The sequence below is a fragment of the Xiphias gladius genome, chromosome 8, assembly GCF_016859285.1.
Source record: "Xiphias gladius isolate SHS-SW01 ecotype Sanya breed wild chromosome 8, ASM1685928v1, whole genome shotgun sequence".
In the NCBI taxonomy this organism is placed as follows: domain Eukaryota; kingdom Metazoa; phylum Chordata; class Actinopteri; order Istiophoriformes; family Xiphiidae; genus Xiphias; species Xiphias gladius.
In genome coordinates, this window is record NC_053407.1 from 10,827,430 (window position 1) to 10,847,856 (window position 20,427).

The following is a 20,427-nucleotide window of genomic DNA, read 5'->3' on the forward strand; positions in this document are numbered from 1 at the left end:
TTGAGTGTTTGAGAACATCGGGGTCCCTGAACAGTCAGCCACCCTCACAGTGGTTTTCCCCAATACCATTCTAGGAGAAAGAAAGAAAACACCAACTAGTAAAACATCAGATTACATTATCCCAAGTTAACATTCACATTTCCATTTCCCCCCTTTGATTATACCACTCTATAGTAAGAGACTACAAAAAAACTAAATAATATCAAGAATAAATGTATAAAGTATAATGAAATGATATATCCAAAAAGGATATTTCTCAACCAATTTGCATTCTACCACCAGTTCCTCATCTTCGGCATCTGGGTCAGTCTTATGTAGTAGTGGATTCTGAACCGGATCTCCAGGCATCACAACTCCAACCCATCTTAATATCATAGCTTTCGCAAAGATCAGTAGCAGCGTACAAAAACAAAACATCACACACAGTGATATAAGAACTGCTATCAAAATCTGAATCAACGCTGCACCTAACACTCCGAATCTGTCTCGTAACCAAGCATTAGCAGACCATCCAGTTCTTTGCGGTGCGCCAAACACATCCCTAATGTGCTTCAATGCATCTACAACACTAGTGATATTATCAGAGTTGTCAGGAATCAAAGTATAACAGGCATCACAAGTTAAGTTCAAAGCCACACATAGGCCACTTTGTTTGGCCAAAATATAATCAAGAGCCATATCATGTCTCAGCAACATCAATCTGTGAATCCTTTGAGTATTTGACATGTATTCAAACCCTTTTATAGTCTCATTTGCCAGACCCTGTAAAGTATAGGTGATATTATCAATAGTAACAGCCAAAAATGTTACACCATACCACGGAAATAGTCCTATACCCCATTTCTCTCCAAGACTAGTCTTCCAATGGTAGGACTCCAGATTATGAAATTGTGCCATTTCCCTTTTCTTCCTACTACCAGAAACAGCAGTAGATTTGACCTCATGAGGTGCTTGTCCCTTCTGGTCCCTGTCTTTCTCTTCAGTCTAATGTTTAAGGGCTCCTTTGTTGGGTTGGACTTGCTTCCTCCAAACCCAGACCGCGTCTCCTGCTGAGAAATTAGAGAGGGGAGGTTTGTCAGAGTGGGTTTTGGGTCACCTGAGTTTTTCTTGGTTAAGGTAATGATGAAGCAGGAGCAGCTTTTTTGGGGTGTCCCAGTCAGAGGGAGCATTTTTAACAGTCCTATCTTTAGCGGACCTGACTGCCCTTTCCCCTACCCCATTAGTGTGATGAGCATAAGGCACTGACCAAATGGATTGAACCCCTGCCTCCTCTAGCACCTCTTGAACGAGCCTATTTTTAAAATGAGTGCTGTTATCCATTCTTAACGATTTGATCCCTGGTTTCTAGACTTTTAGCTCTTCTAAGTGTTGTGCTACATTTCGACCTGTGGCTGCTCTCATTGGCCAAAACTTTTTCTAGGACGGGCCTTTATTCCCTACCATCAGGAAATACTTGTTACCCTCCGTGCTTCTAGGGGAGAATGGTCCTGCTACATTTGTGCTGAAGTGTTCACCAGGCACTTCACAACAGATGTTTTGTGCTGTAGTTTTGGTTCCTTTAAACCCCCCTGCTCATGCACATTGTTCACAGAAGCTGTGGAATGGCTGCAGTAAGTTTTAGGACATTAGGTCCATTAGGTCATTTTTATCTGAGTGACTTTCCACCTTAATCCAATTTATATCCATAAACCTTGATGTTTCTGCTATTATTCCCCGTTCTTCTGCGTGGGAAGAGTGTTTCCCTTTTGTATCTGTAAACTCTCTTCTTTACCAATTTTCTAGCTCTTCTTTTCCCTCTTTATCTATCAAGTGGAGTTTATCTTCTTTTTTCTGCAGTGAAAGAGCCCCTCTAATATTATTGTTACCACTGCTTCTTGGGCCGAGCCCTCACAAGTCCCTGATCTTTTGAAAACAGTCTTTACTTGGGGATTGATCAACATGATCTCCCTTTCCCCATCTGGATAATAATACTCTGGCTCCCTCAACTGTTTACGTATTCGCACCTTTAAGAGTGTGAGGGAAATTACTTCTATAACCATGTATAACCATTGATTTACTGTTTTTTTCTTATATACTTATGTACTGGTTGTACCTTTAAGCTGTTGATCTCGATAATTTTCCTTTGTACCTGCATGTGCCTTTTTGAACTTTTGATAAATACCGGCACCCATACACACACATCTAACTTCATACAGACACCTTTGCATATGAACGTTTCAGAGATTTTTCACTCCTTTTTAATATCTAATAGACAGTTCCTCTGTCTATTCGTTATGTACGCCCACACTACATATAAATATATGCTGATTTCAACTGTTCTTGGTCAGTCAGTTTGAACTCTGCTCTGATCCATTTGCTAATGCTACACTGTATTGCCTTCTGACATTATTAATCTTAACACAGAGACAATCTTTGATTGATAGGATAGGATTCATATAGGGAGTAAACTCTAGTGGTGGTGGATCTGCGGTGGTCACAGATTCTACTCCAATTTCAGTTAGATTATCTGGGATTGAATTTGTTTCGTCAGCCATCACAATTGCTTAAAAGTTCAAGGTATCTGGGATTTGAAACCGGCATAAACTGCTCTACTCTTTGTCCCTCACGGTTCGGTGTGCCACTGCACACCTTTGGCCCACTCCACAAATGATATATGATGCTCTTCTGGATAGATATATTAAGTAGAAGAACCCCGTTGAAGGTCCCCTGCCGTTATTTATTAGTTACTTAAATCCCAAAGCTTCCTCTTTTTGGATAGGAACATAACAGGTTATTGACTGAAGATGGAAATCTTATACTTTGCTGCAGTTGCATGAAGTTTTTAGAACTCTCCCTTGATTTTATTCTCTTCTCCACTGATGAATTATTAAACGGCTAATAAGATTATCTTGTATCTATTCCTGAGCTTTTGTATTAATAGCACCACACAACACACTGTAGACAGACAAAAATTGTAGACAGATGAATTTATTTACACATCAGTAATAAGAACAGCTGCAAATAGCGCCATTATTTGTGTAGATATGAGCCAAGACATTTCCCACCACATTCCTTACTCCCATTCAGAGTTCGAACGAACACATACAAATGACAAATGTCAGTTTTGAACTAGCCACCAGGCAGCTCATATTCACCTACTAAGCTGTGCAACAATTTAAGGATGCTTTGTGTGATTTTAATAAGAAATTTAATGTCAAAAATAAAACTGCACTTTGAAAAGTACATAAAAAAATTAGAGCACATTTATTATCCCTTAAAAAAGTATGTATAAAATATACAAAATTTAACAAAATTTTCTTAATGTAGAAAAATACAAATATGTAGCTGAAATATACAGTTTACAGTCTGTCTTCAAGTTACATTTTTGCATGAAATACTTTTGCGAGACATTAGGAATTGTACATAAAGTGAATGATGTTAAAGTTTGTACAGACAATGTAAACTGCAAATTTTATGTAAAGAGATGAGAACACGTGATCTTATACAGTAATAGCTTGCTTGACAGAATGTTAAAATCCAATATAAACAAAATGGCGAAACCTCAATTTACTCCTTGAATGCACAGTACAAAAACAAGAAAGGAAATACATTTCTCAAATTTCTTTGTTGCCAGCGAATCATCTGCTTGTCATGTTATTTATCTGTGGATGGCTGTGTCTTCTCCATGAATTTCCTCTGAAACTCTTTGAAGAGGCTGGAGGTTTTGGGGACAGGAGGTGAGCGTAGAAGACAATACGTCTTCTCAGGACGTGAATACCATGTACCTACAGTAACAGTTAATTCATAATTTTTAGGCAAAACTGTTAGGTGCTGCCCAAATAAGAATGGAGATTGATATAAAAATAAATAAAAATGTATGTATGTTTTAGTTGTATACGTTACCTCTTGTCCTTGTCATAGATTTACTGGGGCTCTTGTCCTTTACTTCAACAAGGTCAGAGTTATCTGAAATAAAAGGTCAGGCATAGGTTTAAAAAAAGAAAAAACAAACAAACAAAAAAAGACACTGGAAAAAAAAAATAATTTTGTTTTACAAAAGCAAGCCAGAATTCATAAATCACTTGAATTGTAGAGAGGAACCTCCCTTTTACATAAAGAACCTGCAAAATTCCTGGGTTTACTTATCTAGATCAGTGGTTCTCAACCTGGTTCTCTGATCCCCAGGGGGAGTCAGGACCCCCAGGCTGGTCACCAGATGCTACTGTGAAGGAATTTTCTTTCTTCTTTCTTTTAGTCCATTCTCTCCGTTAGTCTGTAGTCACACACACAAAGATCTCCACGGTGGCAGATCACAGAAGCCTCGCACTGGTAAACAATGGCTCAATAATGTTTGACTTGTGTTATGGCTGATAGTGTCCAGATGGCCCTACTCCCATCCTCAGTAACCATGGTAACCAAGGTTCAAGTGTACTCAGAAAGTAGGTGATCACTCAGGAAGAATATACAGTCCCAGACAGATCCAGACACGGATGGTCCTGCATTGACCTTAGTTTGTAAGGCAGGATTCAAGACGTGCGTAAACATGACTTATGTTTACATCTAATCCAATACGTGAAATGTATGGATTGGCCCTATTTAGAAATGGTATGAGAGATGTGTGCTAGAATCGTGATGCTGTGAGTATTATATGCCCTGTTGGAAATGGCATATTCAGAATTGGTGTGGCATTACTCCAGTTAACTTGTTAACATCGTACTGCTAATCATTTTTGCCTTGATACGTCAAGCTTGCAATAAATGCTTCTGCTTAAGACTTGTTAAGTATCATCCTTTGATGTGCAGATTTGGGGTGGGCTAGAGTGTACCCATCCTAAACATTACAGAAATATCAAAGGAAAAGATTTCCACAAGAGATTTGGGAACTGAATAAACGTTTTATACTAATATGCCTGCTATATTTCCTTTCTGAGTGGTTGTGAAAAATCATAAATTGGAGCTTGATGTTGCATTCTTTAAATTCAAGTTTTTGTAATCCTAAATTGATTTGTAGGGTCTATGCTTTAAGGTCTATGTTAGTTATTTAAATAAATACATTCTTCAAAGCAAGCATGACCACAGCTTTTTCTTCTATGCAACTTCATCCACTTAATTGTTCACTTCAATGGTAAGACAACTGAACACTGACTACAAAAGTTATACATTACTTCACTGTCTAAATTGTATCACTATGCAAATCTTAACCACTACTAACATTAGAGTACCACAATAATCTTGATAGTATGATTTACCTGACATGGGATCAGTGGTTTCCTTTCTCCCATTGGATCCATCTACAAAGTTGAACGTGTTGGGTAACACACTGAACCTCAAGACATTGTTCCCCTTGAGAGGTGTGACAGCATGGCTTCCGTTTTCAGTGTTACTTCTCTTTTGATCAGGCCGTTTGAGTGTAACCGCATCTTTCCTTGTATTCTCCTCTCCAAGTCTTAGTCTGTTAGAGAGAGATTCCCTCCTCCTCCTCCTCCTCCTCAGGTAGCGCTTGGTATTTCCATTCCAGTCTTTCATTTCAGAGGAAACTGCCAGCTCCTTGGTGTTGGCTGAGCCAGCCATTTCAGCTTTCTTGAGACTCACCCCGGATAAAGAAGCAAAAGTAGACTCTGGTGTTTTCAGTTTCCTTCTGCGCCTAATTGTAGTTGGCAAATAACTTCTCCACCATTTTTCATAAATCACTCGTTTGTATGAATATTCATTTGTAGGAATACTGGACTTTCTCCTCGAGGGATTGAGATTCACAAAGAGAACTTCTGGAGGCCTCTGTACTGCATCAGATGAAGATGCTGGCGATGAAACATGGATCTTTCTGTCGCTATTTAAAACACACTTCCGTTGACGTGCTGAGCCAAACAGCACCAATTCTACAGTTCTATAGTTTGAGGATGAAGGTTCATTATCAGTAGCATCGACAAAAACCGTCTCACATTTTGCACCCTTGAAGATAGGCTCTGAATCCAGATTAACAGAAGGTTTGCATTTCTTTAATTTCTTCAGGAATGGATTAGTGTGTTCATGACTGCTTGGTGTTTTCCTCTTTCTTTCAAAAGTTTCATTTTTACCACTTAGACTGGAAGTTTTCTGGAGGGCAGCTGATGCACTAATTTGAGTTTTTTCTTCGTTTGTTTCAAATGATGACTCTTCCACATCTGTAGATGTCAACTGACCTTGTGCACAATGCTCTTCAGGGTCTGGCATATGGCTTGCAACTTCACTGTTGAAGACCTTTTTGATTTCTTTCTTAGTATTGTCTGAACTGCTTGACTGACTACTTCCTGCTGTTATCAGCTGATCTTGTACATACTCCTCTTCAGGGTCTGACATCGGAATGCCAAATTCTGGGATCTGGTTGGGAATTTCACTTTCACTGCTGGAGAGATATTCATCTTCGCTTTCACTTTTGAGTATAATGCTTGACTGGCTATCATTAATGCTTATGTGGGAAATATTCTTTGTTTCTTTGTCAGAATGTGAGTGAGGTTTCTCGTCATCTTCAGTTAAATCAATAGTTACACTGATATCATTCCACAAATCAGACCAACTACATGTTATAATTTGATTGTCAGTGTTCTCCCCAGCCTTGACTTGATTCTCTCCTTTTATGGCAGAGTGGAATTTACTTTCAGATCTGATTGCACACAGTTTATCGTTGTTTTGTACTGTCGTCTCTTCCTTATCAAGTGTCCTGTCAGTACAGTCTTTATGACTTTGCTCCTTCTTGCACTGGCATTTACTCAGAGAAGGGGTGTCTGACCCAACAATTTTTTCCATCCACCTTGCAATGCAGCAAACTTGTTCAATTGGAGAGACTACCTTGTTCTCCAGTTCTGAGTCACTCAATGTGACATGTCTTAAGTCAGGAAGTTCATCCTCCACAGAACTCTTCATGACTTTCTCTGGCGGACTGTCCATGTCCATACTCTGTTTTATCTTACTTTGTGTTTGTACTTGCCCAAAGATAATTTTGGCCTCTTCTGGAGGCAAAACTTGGATTTCAAATGAGTAATATGGATCACTGCAATCTGCACTTTCTGGACGACGAAGAGGAGAGGAAGTTTGAGATGAAGTACTTTCAATAGTTGACGCTTGTTTGTCTTCACACTCTGTTTGTGACAAGACTTTCTTTGGCACCTCACTTACTATTTCTGCAGGAATGCTGCTAACTGTCCCAACTGGATCTGGCTGGCTGCCACTCTCAAGCGTTTGCAGACAATACCTAAAAGACCATGGAAAGCCAAACTCTTTATCAATGTCATCTAACTGCTCATTGACATTCAACCATGATGATCTGTACGGCAGTTCTGAATAAACTTCATTATCTTTGAGGACATGGTAGCTTTCCAGTTGCTCCCAAGAGCTATTTTTAACTTGTGATAGTATGACAGAGTCTGATGTTACATGTTTGCTAAGGAAATTTTTAACATCAGTGATTAAATCCTTGTACCAGCCTGTCTTGAGCTTACATACCAACATTTTGATGTTGCCAACCCAAAACATGCTTAATAATTTGCTTTGAGAAGAAAACTTTGTGAAATTTTGTAACTCCATCTGGGCTTTTTCGGCATCCTGTATCAAGTTAATTAATGCGACAGCTTTCCATGGGCTTGTTGGGATTGAGGACAGGTCAAAAAAACAGGCCTTCGGAACTGCTGGCATCTCACTTTTGTCCATATTGGCATTTTGGCTTAATGGTACCTCAGAGTTTCTTGATTGTTGAGCAGCTGGTGCAACATGCTGGTCTACTTGCAATTTGATAGTCTGTTCAGATCCTTTGTCATCAGCACATAACTGTTTTTGTGAAAAGTATTGAGACCCAGCTGAATCTGAAGATGAAACAACAGTGCCATCATTGGATGCTGCTGAATGCCTGATTATAGATTTGTTGGACCTCATTTGATTTGGGTTTTCTGGGTAAATCTGAAATCCCTCTTTCAAATTTGCAGCTTTTCTGTTTTCCGCTACAGCTGGTGAAATAAATTTTTCAGGGTTACTCAAAGATTTATCTGTTGCAGTGTACTCACTCAATTGATTGATGGTGTTAGAAGAGGTATGCTTGTTTGCAACCTGGTAGCGGTCTTGTGACAATGGTTGCACAACAGCAACAGCTCTCGTGCCTGTGCGACCAGGAGATGAATGATTGGAGCTGTCAATGTGTTTGACCGATGAGAGCATTTCAAGTACCTCAAGCATTTCACGATTGTCTACTACCGATGATTGAGTGTCAGTCCTCTGTGGTGAATTGTTCTCAGGCATTTGCATCAGCTGAGATGCACCTCTTGAAGAACCAACTAGATTTTTTTTTGAGATGCTGTTATTTTCAGGAGAAAATGCATTGCCTGTCTTACTTCCTTTTCCATTTCCATCTGCTGTTGTGACATAGAAGACAACTGGTGCAGAGGTTTGCGGAGGTAGTGCATTTACAATGTGCTGTGTTCTTGACATTACACCCTGGGTTGTGTTAGGCAAAGATTGCCCAGAAGGGAGCGGTAAGAGCTGGGTGTTATTTGAGTTATAACTCTCAGTAACAGTTGATGTCACAGGTTTCATAGTTTGACTGCACTCTGTCATTCTGACCTCACTGACAAACTGCTTCCCTATGTATGGTGAACTAGTATGCACTGGATGTTGATCATCTGAGCCAGCAGGGTATGACTTATGTAGACTGTCCGCATTTCTTGCAATCACTTGAGCAGCTGAGCTGCTGAGCATTTGCTGTCGTGCATCAGTAGCAAAATTTAAGGGAAGCTCATTTGTTTTTTGCAAGAAACAGCTAGTTTCATACTTGCAGCTATTTGAGTTTGAGTTAAGAGAGGAGGTTGCCTCTCCCCCATTGTTATGTTCTGAGTTGAGTTGACCTGAGTGTTGTTGAGTTTTCTGCTTCATGCAGGGATCGTGCCTAATCTGTCTAATTAATGATGAGTTTGTTGTAAGGCTGTTGTTTCCGAAAGACTGAGAGACAGCTGTACTATGTCTTGTTGAAGGATTGGAAGGAGAGAATCCATGCTGTGTGAAATTTTGTATGTGAGTTTGGGTATGAGCAGCCTGTCTGTTGTGTGCAGGGGAAGACATTAATGTCCTGGTGCAAACTGCCTTTTGACGTGGAAGTGAGGTAGCTGTTGTAATGTATGCAAGGTAGGGTTTATTCAGCTTTCCATTCCCATTTTGATGCAAGCTTTTCTGGACCCTAGAATGTTGGAGATCAGACACAACGTTACCATCCCACGTCCTTATTGATTGTTTCCCATGATGTGCTGACATGTCTTGCCGAATGTATGTATTCATCATTTTGGGTGGAATCTGGGTTTTTGAATTCTGAGCAGAGTTCTGATTAAAATCATACTTAGTCGCATCCTGAAATCCATTAGTGACCGGCAAACAAGGGTATCCACTTTGCATATTAGTTGAGTTGAGGCTATTGCTATATAAAACATTCGGATAGTAATCCTTATTCTTCCCTCCAGCTGGCTGCTGGGAAGAAACTGCCTGATGAGGAACTGCTGAGGTTCGCCAATTTGACCTCTGTGTCTTAGAGTAAGCTCCATCTGGAAAGGTGAAATGAGCAGTTTGTGGTGGTTGGACTCCCACTGTCACTGTCCTGTACAGACAGGAGTTATTTGCTGTCCCATTTTGCTGATTCCTCATTGTGTCACGGGTAAGCAGAGTAGCAGCTTGTGAAGACTGTGAGGTTGGTCCAGCTTGTTGGTGCTGTCCATTCATCCATGCAAACGAATACATTTTGTCCTCTGTTAAGCCCTGTAGTAGGTTGAAGAGGCAACTTTCCTGAAAGAAGAATTGAAAAACACTCATTTAAACAGTTGCAAAATGTTAAGTACACAATTTTATATTTAAAAAAAAAAAAAAAAAACTTAATCTGGTTACTCAAACACACACAAGCCTATTTTTATTGTCCATAAACTTTGAACTTCAGTTTAAAAGTCATAACTCGTTTGTAGAGACATCATGTTAGCCTGCTCCTTCTGCTGCTATGTGGCCAAACAACTCAATTATATGATGCTATTCCTGCCAAACCAGCGAGCTTCCAACAATTTCATCTAGGAATTAACCTAATTGTTCTGTAACAGATTTCTGGTCGCAACCCTAACACAAAACCTCCAACAGTAGGAGTCTCCATGCTGTCAACCTGTGACATTCCTGCTGAGACAGGTATGTTCTCTTAAATCTCAGAGCAAAACCGTCTGCTGACTCAAGTGCAGTTGTTTTAAAGCTGCAATCAGCTCCCTGCCAACTTCACTCAGTGATCATTCTTGCTTTTGTCAAGATTTTTATATACTGTACTGCACATTCACCTAATGTTGAGGTGATTCTACAACAATCAGTGGGTGAAATCTTATGCTGAACTATAAATTAATTCCTACGCAGGGGGAGTCTATATAAGACATCCATAACAACCTGACACAGAGGCGCAGGTACTACTTTACTCAGGAGAAAGGAAAAACCTACTACGGACACATGCCATACATGAATAAAATGGTGTTTGTGTGACTTTGGAGAGGGTTATGTGGTGTTGTGGAAATTGCAACAGCAACAACCGTTTTGGTTTAGTTGATAGTAACCCATGACCAATTTATAGCCATTGTCTGGAAGCACTCAGCTTCACCAATATCAGACCTATGGAACACCTGTGGATTGAATTTCTTGTTGACTTGGTTTACAAAATAGAGAAGATACAGGTCACGCGTGTTGACAAAAACTTACTCAGAAAACCAAGGCGAAAGAAAGAATGAAAGGATAGAAATGACATAGGAGCAGCACATAAATGAAAAGAAGTGCAAAACGGCAAAAATGGCATTAAAGTGCAGCTCAAAGAAATCCGGCTAGTTTATTCCAGAGGGCCAGGTGTGCGTCTTAGGGGCAGTACCCGTCTTCTCCCTTTCTTTCAACGGGAGAAGCGAGTACTTTTCTACAACTTTTCATCTGGAGTTCATAAAAATCACACATCACACTTCCACCATGACTCATTGAAACATAAAATAAAACGATATATAAACCTAACGGCGCTATTAATAACAGGAACAATACTAATGCAACCACTGCAAGTGGTTAATTGACTAAATAATGGTTCCTACACTAATAACAGCTGAATGGAGATTACACAACAGTTCTTTGATTGTAAATTAAAATAAAAACATTATTGTCTATTGTATAGAGGATGCTGACGTTGTTGTCAGATGTGTTGGACAGAGAAAAATGGTAGTTTCCAGTGAAGATTGTAGTCAAGGTAGTCAAGATTGGTATGCAGTATAATTTTTTTGCAGGGGTCTGTAATCTGTCATGTGAGACCCCTTAAGGGGTGAGAAAAGGGGAGAGGGGGAGGACTGCAGTGTATATTTGTGTGATTCCAGTGGGTTCATAGTGTGATAAAGGGGTTCACATCTTAGTGACAATTACAGTCCTTTCATGTTACTTTTCTTGAAGGAGTAACAGTCAAATATTATACAAAGATGAGTCCTATTGTGGTGGGATGAACTCCGTGGAGGTTTTGTTTGTTTAATCCCATTTGCCTGGTTTCCCTTTGACCCGAGGGCTGATCATACATCTCTCTGACGTGCTAATAACTGTTTTTGGATAAGCATCCTTTGTCTCTGTTTCCTAATAGTGGGTAGTTATAAACTTGGATTAACTTTGAATGTCCTTACCATGAACACTTCAATATTTTAGGGACCGAGGCCAGCCTATGTCCACTACACCACCAGTCAACTGAGTCTGATTTGGTAGATTTATTGCGCATAATAGAAACAGCATACAATAAACCGAGCTGCTCGCGAGAGCATCTAACACACATTTCTGGAAGCATACTCTTTTATGCTGTATTCCGAACTCCTCCTGTTGTGGAGCTTAAACTCCAACATCCCCCAGCTTTACATGTTATCTTCCAATACAACATTGTTTCTGTTTTTCCACTAATTTACATCATTTCCCAGAACTAAAGATGTCCACATTCACAGTCTGATATTAGTTGGGTGAAATCTTATTTGAAAGCAGTTTGCCTAAGTTTGACTAAAAAGCTCAGATTGGTCTTGACTGAAACTAGACTAAATTGATCACATTTTTGTCAACTAATCTTCTGATGACTAATAAAAACATTTTAGTCTTTATTTGTCATCGACTAAAGCTAGACTAATAATAAAAAGGATGGGGTTGGCTAAACATGACCACAACAATAATGAGGGCTTTCGATCTCAGGAATAGAATTAAAATAAAGCATTCGACACATTGGCAACTCTTTTTAAAGTCTGAAAAATTTTAAATTTACTACCACCAAGGCATGTAGTTGATCTGCTGAGGGAGAACGATTAGTATTAGCCAGCCCAAGAATATTTTATAATCCCTTTATCTGTCAGGTATCATTAATAAGTTAGAAATGAGCATGAAAAAAATCTAATAGAGTACACAGCATGCTATACAGTTCCCACCTACTTGCTCCCCTGCTGTACTTTCACACAGGAAATGACTTCTTAGGTGGCTGGCTGCAAAAATCAAGCAGTCATAAACCACAAACATGTAGAGAGACATTTCAACAGAGAAGGACATCTGCCAACGCAGCAGAGAATGAATTTATAGCCTCTCAGAGGGTGTGATAGAATCGTATATACTGGGCTATTTTCTGCAATGTTATGCATGTTCAGCTCTGGAAAATAATCCTTTTTTTAACCTTTTTCCTGAGTTAAGTCAAAATGAGTGTCAGGTGCCCAGAAAGAGATGACTAGCCCATCTGCTAACAAACAATGTCAAACACAGAAATATCTCTCACAGAAGGACGAGCTTGTTCACTCACCTCATGAACTTCGCATTACTCATTTTTAATATTCATTACTTTGCTTTTCTTAAGAAATGTCTTGACATTTTCTCTGGCAATCTGTGTATACTCGCTAATTTGGTACATTCCCTCTTATCTCCTACAGACCCAGAGGTTCCCATTTACCCATCCTATATTTGTTAAGATTAAACATTAAACCACAGTCAAATCAACGTATTAATTTATCCTAGAAGATGGACAAAAAGCAGTATAATTTTTTGTGTGAAATATTCCTGTTCCCTGTACACATAGTATATTTGTGTATTGACAATTAAAGAGGAGTTGTACAGTGGATATTTTAGATGGACCATGTAATCCAGGTACAATGTATAGTTAACATTAAGGGCCTGCACATTTTTGGTACTCTGTACCTATTTTAAACTACAGTACTCGATAGCTATTCTCAAATAGCCCCTCTCTCGCATCAGTAAATTATGGCAAAGCTCTTTGCTTTTATTCTGAAAGCCAGAGGCACTGACATACGGCTGGAATAATTAATTGATTCTGAAATTCTGCATAAATGTATAGAAATTATGCCAAGCAGAGAGCTGAGACTCATCAAGCTCAAAAATGGTCAGAGCAGTAGTGCTAATATGCTAGAGTCCACTGGTGCTGAAAAAACAGGCAACCCATATATGTACACTGAAGTAAACAGTGTCCATGACACTGCCCGGTAGACTACACTGAATCCAACTGCCTCTGTTTGTTTGTAGGCGTTGCAACTGCTAGCTGAAACTGTAGAGACGTTGTGACAACCTCCCCGTGCCTCTGCCAGGGCTGGTGTGTTGTGTTATTGTTATGTTGTGTGTGGGAAATGACAATTAATTGACCAGACACTGAGATTAAGTTTAAATTAAGGTCAAATTGTCAAATTATTCTTTTATGTTTCTTGGGTTTTAAAGGTGCTAGAATCCCTTTAAGTAATTTGTGAGTGAACAATTTTATTTTGTCTCACCAACTCAGCTGCGTAAAAAGTGTGACTGTTATGTACAGAATCTGGACTCTGACCTGAAAGATGCAGCACTGAGCTGGTATTCAATAACAAGAAGCAGGAGGCCTGCATCAGACAGAGAAGTGGAAACTCGCGTTACTTATGCTGCCACCAGACAGTAACAAAAAGCAAATGTAACTGCAACTGTTGCTGGAGGTGGTATTTGCATCATCAATCTAGTTTTGTATTAGAAATAGAAATAGAAAGAATACGATTGGTGTTTGATGGAGGATGAGCCAGAATGAAACAGAGCTGCAGACACTGCGGCTCGTCTACAGCAGTGGTCGAGTGAGTGGGGTACAAATCACTAATTTGACAGGAAGAAATGTGGTGAAAATCATGAGGGAGGTTAACTCTGAGCTTTGCAAGAATAAAAAGTGAAATTGAATCGTAAATACTGGCTGACTCTGTCCTGTCAGGAGGACAAACTGATCCGCTTCTATACATCAGTAGAAAAGCCTTTCAAATACACATAATACATCAATAGAGCAACTGCATAATTGTCATGTCAAAGTAAGTGTGTATAAATGATATGGTTAATTTCGGAAGAAAAGTACATTTTTAGTTAAGCATGTGACCCGCATCTGCCAATTGTTGCCAATCATTCTTCTTTGGTGACAAACAGCTCTGTCTGTGTCATTGAGGTATCTAGTTAAGAATTTTTTTTTTAATATATATATATATATATATATATATATATATATATATATATATATATATATATATATATATATATATATATATATATAGAGAGAGAGAGAGATAGAGAGATAAATAGATATAGAGATATCTATCGATATAGATATAGATATCTATATATATATATATATATATATATATATATAGAGAGAGAGAGAGAGAGAGATAGAGAGATAAATAGATATAGAGATATCTATCGATATAGATATAGATATCTATATATCTATATATCATTAATGAGGTCACAACCGGAGGAGGCAAGGCCTTCAGTTCTCTGCATCAGGACCACACACATTAAAGGCCTCAATGCTCCCAGAGAAGTTAAATATTTTATATACTGAAGATATATTTGTATTTGTAGAGAAGTAATCAGTGCAGACGAGGAAATCAAAAATCACCCTGCTGATTCAAATCACTTAGTCGGGTTCAATTCGAAGTTTTACAGTCACCGTGTATGTAGTAGTATGTAGTATGTTTTATTCCTAATCAAACAGTCACATTATCATTAAGATGGACTTCAGTATATACAACAGTAAGTGAACACACCACCATTCACACAGCCCACTGCTCAGCACTGATTCACAGTCTTTAGTTCAGTAGTATGTTCAGTTTGTTGCTAGTCCAATCTGTCATAGTTTTAGTTCAGTAAAAAAGCTAGCCCATACAAGCACTGTACATAAATGCTGATAGGTCAGTAGCCTGTAATTTACAACTGAGTTATTAGATTACAATTGTTCTTGTGGTTTTCACCGTCTTTTAATGCGCTTTTAATGAGGAGGTAGGGAACTATGGATCACAGCTGAGCTGACAACTTTCGGTCACAAGTGAGGAGCTCCATTGCTAAAGGACACTGATTCAGTCAGTGACAATGACGACTCAGTTAGCCAGTTCCCTTTGAAGATTCAGTTCTTTATGTAATGAACACCTCTAGAACGGTGAGCATACTGTTTATGGTAAACCAACCTCAAACTGTGTCACCGCTCCCTCATCACGTCACACTTAACAGATGATAAGTGTGACGTCAGTTATGTCACTACTTTCTTGTGAAAAAGGTGCCTATAGCAGGGTGACATTCACACAGCCTCATATCAAGATATTTACTCTGCTAAAGGCTTTTCATTTTTCACACATCACATCACATCAAATCCACAGTAGGTGAAGGTCCCATCTCTAACAACTTTGAACCTAAGCCTCGCAAACATTAATCAATTAATTACCATTGTCCAGGTAAGATTTAAACTGCTGTTACTGTGACAAAAATTTAATAAACATCAATTGAGAGTACATTATAATCATGTGAAGATTATGCCAAATTGCACTTTTTGACCTACTGTAGCAGCTCTCTAACATTTAGCATTACTTGCGCCACTGCACAAAAAGTAACCCAGATTTTCATTGGTATACTTAGGGAAACTGTGGGAAACACAATTCTAATATATTCAAACATGTTTCCCAATACTTTGAATGAATGAACGAATTAACTACAGCACAATGACATTTTGTTTTTAAGGTTAAGGTCAAAAGTCAAGTTTTTCCTTGATAGATGACTAAGATTTTATTTTTTTTAATTACTGAAGTTCATATATTTTTTAGAGACTTGTTTGAGTATGCGATCACACCACATGGCAACAAAATCTAAAGATCTATGTGTTAAATTTTAAACTTCTCATAACTTCTCATTTTATAACTGAGAAAGTAGCAGTATAGAACTTACATTAATTTTATACTCTTTGGAAGCAGTGGTGGTGGGTGTGTGTGTGTGTGTGAGGAAGTTCAGGACAGGTTGAAGAGGGCGTGGTTGATAACAATAGCTAAATAGGACCTGTCAAAATTTGACAAGAAGCGGCGTATTACTCTCTCTCAGGTTATCTTCCTTGCAGTGTGTATTTAAACACATACAAAACTTACTATATGTCCGAAAAAGAATATTCTTCACAGAACCACAGTGTTGGAGAGAAAGATGCCCAGATCAAGGCCAGAGTGTATTTCTGGACCTCTCTTCCAACACTTAACTTCAGTGAAGGTGATGAGTTACTGGAGTCTCAAAAAGTTAAAAAAAAAAGCTCACTGGAGATGATCAGAGTTCAATGCAATAGAGTTTATTCTTTCACAGGAGATAAACCCGAGTTAGCTCCGGAAACCAACTGAAGAAAGCATAGCTAGACATCTTCTTCTATACCCGAAATTCGCTCCTCCTTGCTGGTGGGTTCTCCACCTACTTTTCTAAAAAAAATGAACTCTACCTCATCAAGAAATAATGGTGTCATACTTTCCATATTTGGTCACATCCTCCATATCCACCTGGAAATAATGGTATCTGTCTCTTTGGAAACCCCTTAACTCTTCCGGCCTGCCTGGCTAAGTCCGGGCATCTCCTGACACCATTATCTCCTAGGTGTCTTAGGCCATATAATTTCTTAACTCAGATTAATCACAATACTTCTATTACTTACTGCAAGCCCAATGATTGAGTCTGATTGTCATTAAAATTAATCTTAAAAGTTAAAATCAATGTCCCATACATTCTGGTCTATACTGTAACACACAGACTATATTTTAAATATTCCTTGGCACACAGAGTATATTTCTTGGGATTTTACTACTACAACCTCAACTATTCATTTCATGTGTGAAGATTCTATTGGGTACTAAATCCTAAACAGTAGATCACGCTCACCTAAGTCACGAATATTTCATGCAATACCTACACTATGTTCCCCCCAAGGGGAGACTGTTTATCCCATGACCCTGGAGGGCAGGACTGTTCACTCCGTCGGTTGGAGGCTTGGTTAGTCATATCCTTAAGACCTTGGTTGCTATGGCAACTGCTACTGGGGACAGCTTGAATTCCTGGCTTTGTGAGGGCCCCCCCCATGGTGAGGCCCCAGGAAATTAGTTCTACTATTCCTCTCAATATGACGCCCATGACAAGACTCAGGAAACCGGAGGAAAAGCAGCTCACTCCTCAACTGCTGCGGGTCAAAATCTACCTCTCACTATAACAGATTCTGAACAGTAAGATAGTGTCTTTACTGGTTCCTCCTTCATCAAACACCAATCATATGCATTTGCTCTCTGATACAGATGTATAATTAGATGATGAAGACAAGACTTACTTTAAGTAACAATTTAAAAAGTAGCAGATACGACACAATTTGCATTAACATAGAATCGCATACCTGCTTCGGCAAGCTAACTCTCAACTTGATGGTAATGATAGCACTGTAAGAATAATGTTTTTCTCTTTCTCCACCGCTATCAATACCATCCAACCACTTCCGCTTTTTTAGAAGCTACCCAGGATGTGTGTCAGCCGGTCTACTGTTTCCTGGATCTCTGATTATTTGACTTCATTTCCGTTCTGTGCATCTCAGATCTCCAATACAACTTTGAATCATGCAACCTGCAGAAGTGTTCTGGTGACTCTGCGGTGGTGGGGTGTATTACAGATGCGCAGGAGTCTTGGTCCAGGGAACTGGTGGGTAACTTTGTGGAGTGGAGCAGCAGGAATCATCTGCTCCCAAATGTGGACAAGACCAAGGAGATGGTGGTCAACTTTAGGAGCAGAAATGTTGCGGAATTGTGGAGCACTACAAGTACCTGTACGTGCTATGCGAAGGCAACTGGACCTACTTGAAGTTTTTGAAGATGCTTCACCTCTCATCCGAAAGGCTTCCTCAGTTCTAACTGACTAGTGAGGAGTTCCAGGTATTTATCCTGTGGTGAGATCAGCAAAACTTGTCAGTCGTTGAGGTCACATGAGTCGTTGACTCTCCCGGTCATCATGTGAGTCACTGAGGTCACGTGAGTCCCGGTGTGGATGGGTTTTCAACTGTCTGGGGAGTTAACTTAGAACTGCATTGTTGGTGGCTGAAAGTTGGGGTCTCAGACCACCTCCTCTGTTTAGTGACGGTCGTTCCAGATTGACAAAGATGGCTTCTTTTACTCCCCTTTCAAACCATCGTACTTCTCTGGCCAAAATGCGTACATCACTATGCTGATATGACTGACCTTTTTCCTTAGGTGGCAAATGGCCAATCATGGTCCTTTCTTTTGTTTCCATGAAAACTATAAATTATGTCCTTTCTACAGGGAGACCTATTCTCTCTGATTTTGGTGATGAGGTTTGTCACCTATATTGTACAATATATTAATCCTCAACCCATCAGTGTTTTGTGTGTTAATTATGTTCAGAGCACTTTAAACAGGTAAACTTTCTACAACAGCATACACTTTTAAACCTCTATAGCCCCCTCCCATACTAAACTACTCCTATTGGGATGGGATGTTACTGACACACACACATGGGGCGCTCTGATCGGTGTGATACTTGAGCATGGCTAGCGTGTCATTCTAGCCTTTAGAAGGAAAACACCTGGAGGTGTCTGGCTCTGCTCCCTTTTATTTTTCCCAGAAAAGACAGTTCCCAGTGTACACTTTGTCTGGCATTCACTAGTCCAAATGACCTCCTCTTTTTTTTACCCCTCCATGCACAAACAGTTACATTAGTAAGTGTACGTTTTGATTTAAGATAATATACAGGATATTGGTTACATATAAGTAATGTATTGATTAATGTTGTTAGAGGGTAAGATGCCCAGATCAGGGCCAGAGTGTATTTCTGGACCTCTCTTCCAACACTTAACTTCAGTGAGGGTGATGAGTTACTGGAGTCTAAAAGAGTTAAAAAAAAAAAAAAAAAAAAAGCTCACTGGAGATGATCAGAGTTCAATGCAATAGAGTTTATTCTTTCACAAGAGATAACCCCGAGTTAGCTCCAGAAACCAACTGAAGAGAGCATAGCTAGACATCTTCTTTTATACCCTTAATTCGCTCCTCCTTGCTGGTGGGTTCTCCACCTACTTTTCTAAAAGTATGAACTTTACATCTCCAGTACTCGGCCCTCCAACAGCATGAAATCAGGTCATATACAGAATTCTATTGCAAAGATGGTCTGTTAAACAATAGTTTCACTCTGAAGTTTGTTTTCATTATGTCGTGAAAGTGTTAGCCATGCAATCTGTGCAGGTCTGACTGATAATATTAGGTACATTTCCTTAATAAAAATTAAGTAATTAAGTAGTTAAGTAGTTTAAACTTCTCCCGGTGTTTACTTGCATATAACTGAGAAATATCTCACTTAATTTATTTTTTTAGTTTGATGACATCTAGATGTACCAAGTCGGAGGTAACTGACTTTGCAGTTGTAGTCTTGAAGGTTTTTCAGTGTTTCATCGCTCATCAACTCACATGTGATAACAAGTTAATAACACGAGGTGATTTAAACGCCTAGGACTCGCTGTCAGTCAGCGGCGCCAATGATGTTAAGTGGATAAGCAGGGAAACATCTTCGAGAGTACAACAGAACAGCTAGCTGCCGTTAACCTTATTTCAAATATTTTATTACTTGGATGACGGAGAACTTTATTAGACACACAGCAGTGCAAGCACAGGCACATATTTGGCTTCTGAGGAAGTACTCATTCTGCCATTCTAATTATATTCTGCTCATCGCACCTGTTTATTGTTCTGCATCCAGATGAACAGCAAACTGTGAAATAATCCTGTGGTGCATTCTTGCTCAGGTATAAAAAGAGCAATTGTGTAGACACACCCAAGATGGCTAAGGGAGAGAAGAGTGAGGACCCTAAAGGGTTCATGTTGTTTCTGATCTGTTTTTATGAGACCATATGATATATGGCCATATGAGACTGCTGTTACTAGCTGTGAAATCTTTACAGCTTGGGGTTAAGGAGGAAGCGTACATCTATCTTCATCACTTACCACTGTTTTCATCACTTGATATACTGCACTTGCATGAAGATGGCCTGCCTTCACTATACTGTTGCATTAAAGCGCTGTCTGCAAACAGTGAAGCTGGGAATTAAAACAGAATGTCTCGTGGAAAACTTGATGCTATGGCTTCAGTA

At 39.3% G+C, this 20,427-nt stretch overlaps 1 protein-coding gene across 1 annotated transcript; it reads right to left on the bottom strand.

Moving 5' to 3' along the window:
* Positions 1-2,947: 2,947 nt before the first annotated feature.
* On the bottom strand, positions 2,948-13,831 carry si:ch211-106e7.2. The gene is made up of 4 exons (XM_040133089.1): positions 13,816-13,831; positions 5,228-9,770; positions 3,883-3,945; positions 2,948-3,764 (listed from the first exon to the last, which is right to left on the bottom strand). The coding sequence occupies exons 2-4, from the start codon at positions 9,723-9,725 to the stop codon at positions 3,634-3,636; spliced, it is 4,692 nt and encodes a 1,563-aa protein (XP_039989023.1). The 5' UTR covers positions 9,726-9,770; positions 13,816-13,831; the 3' UTR covers positions 2,948-3,633.
* Positions 13,832-20,427: the final 6,596 nt, after the last annotated feature.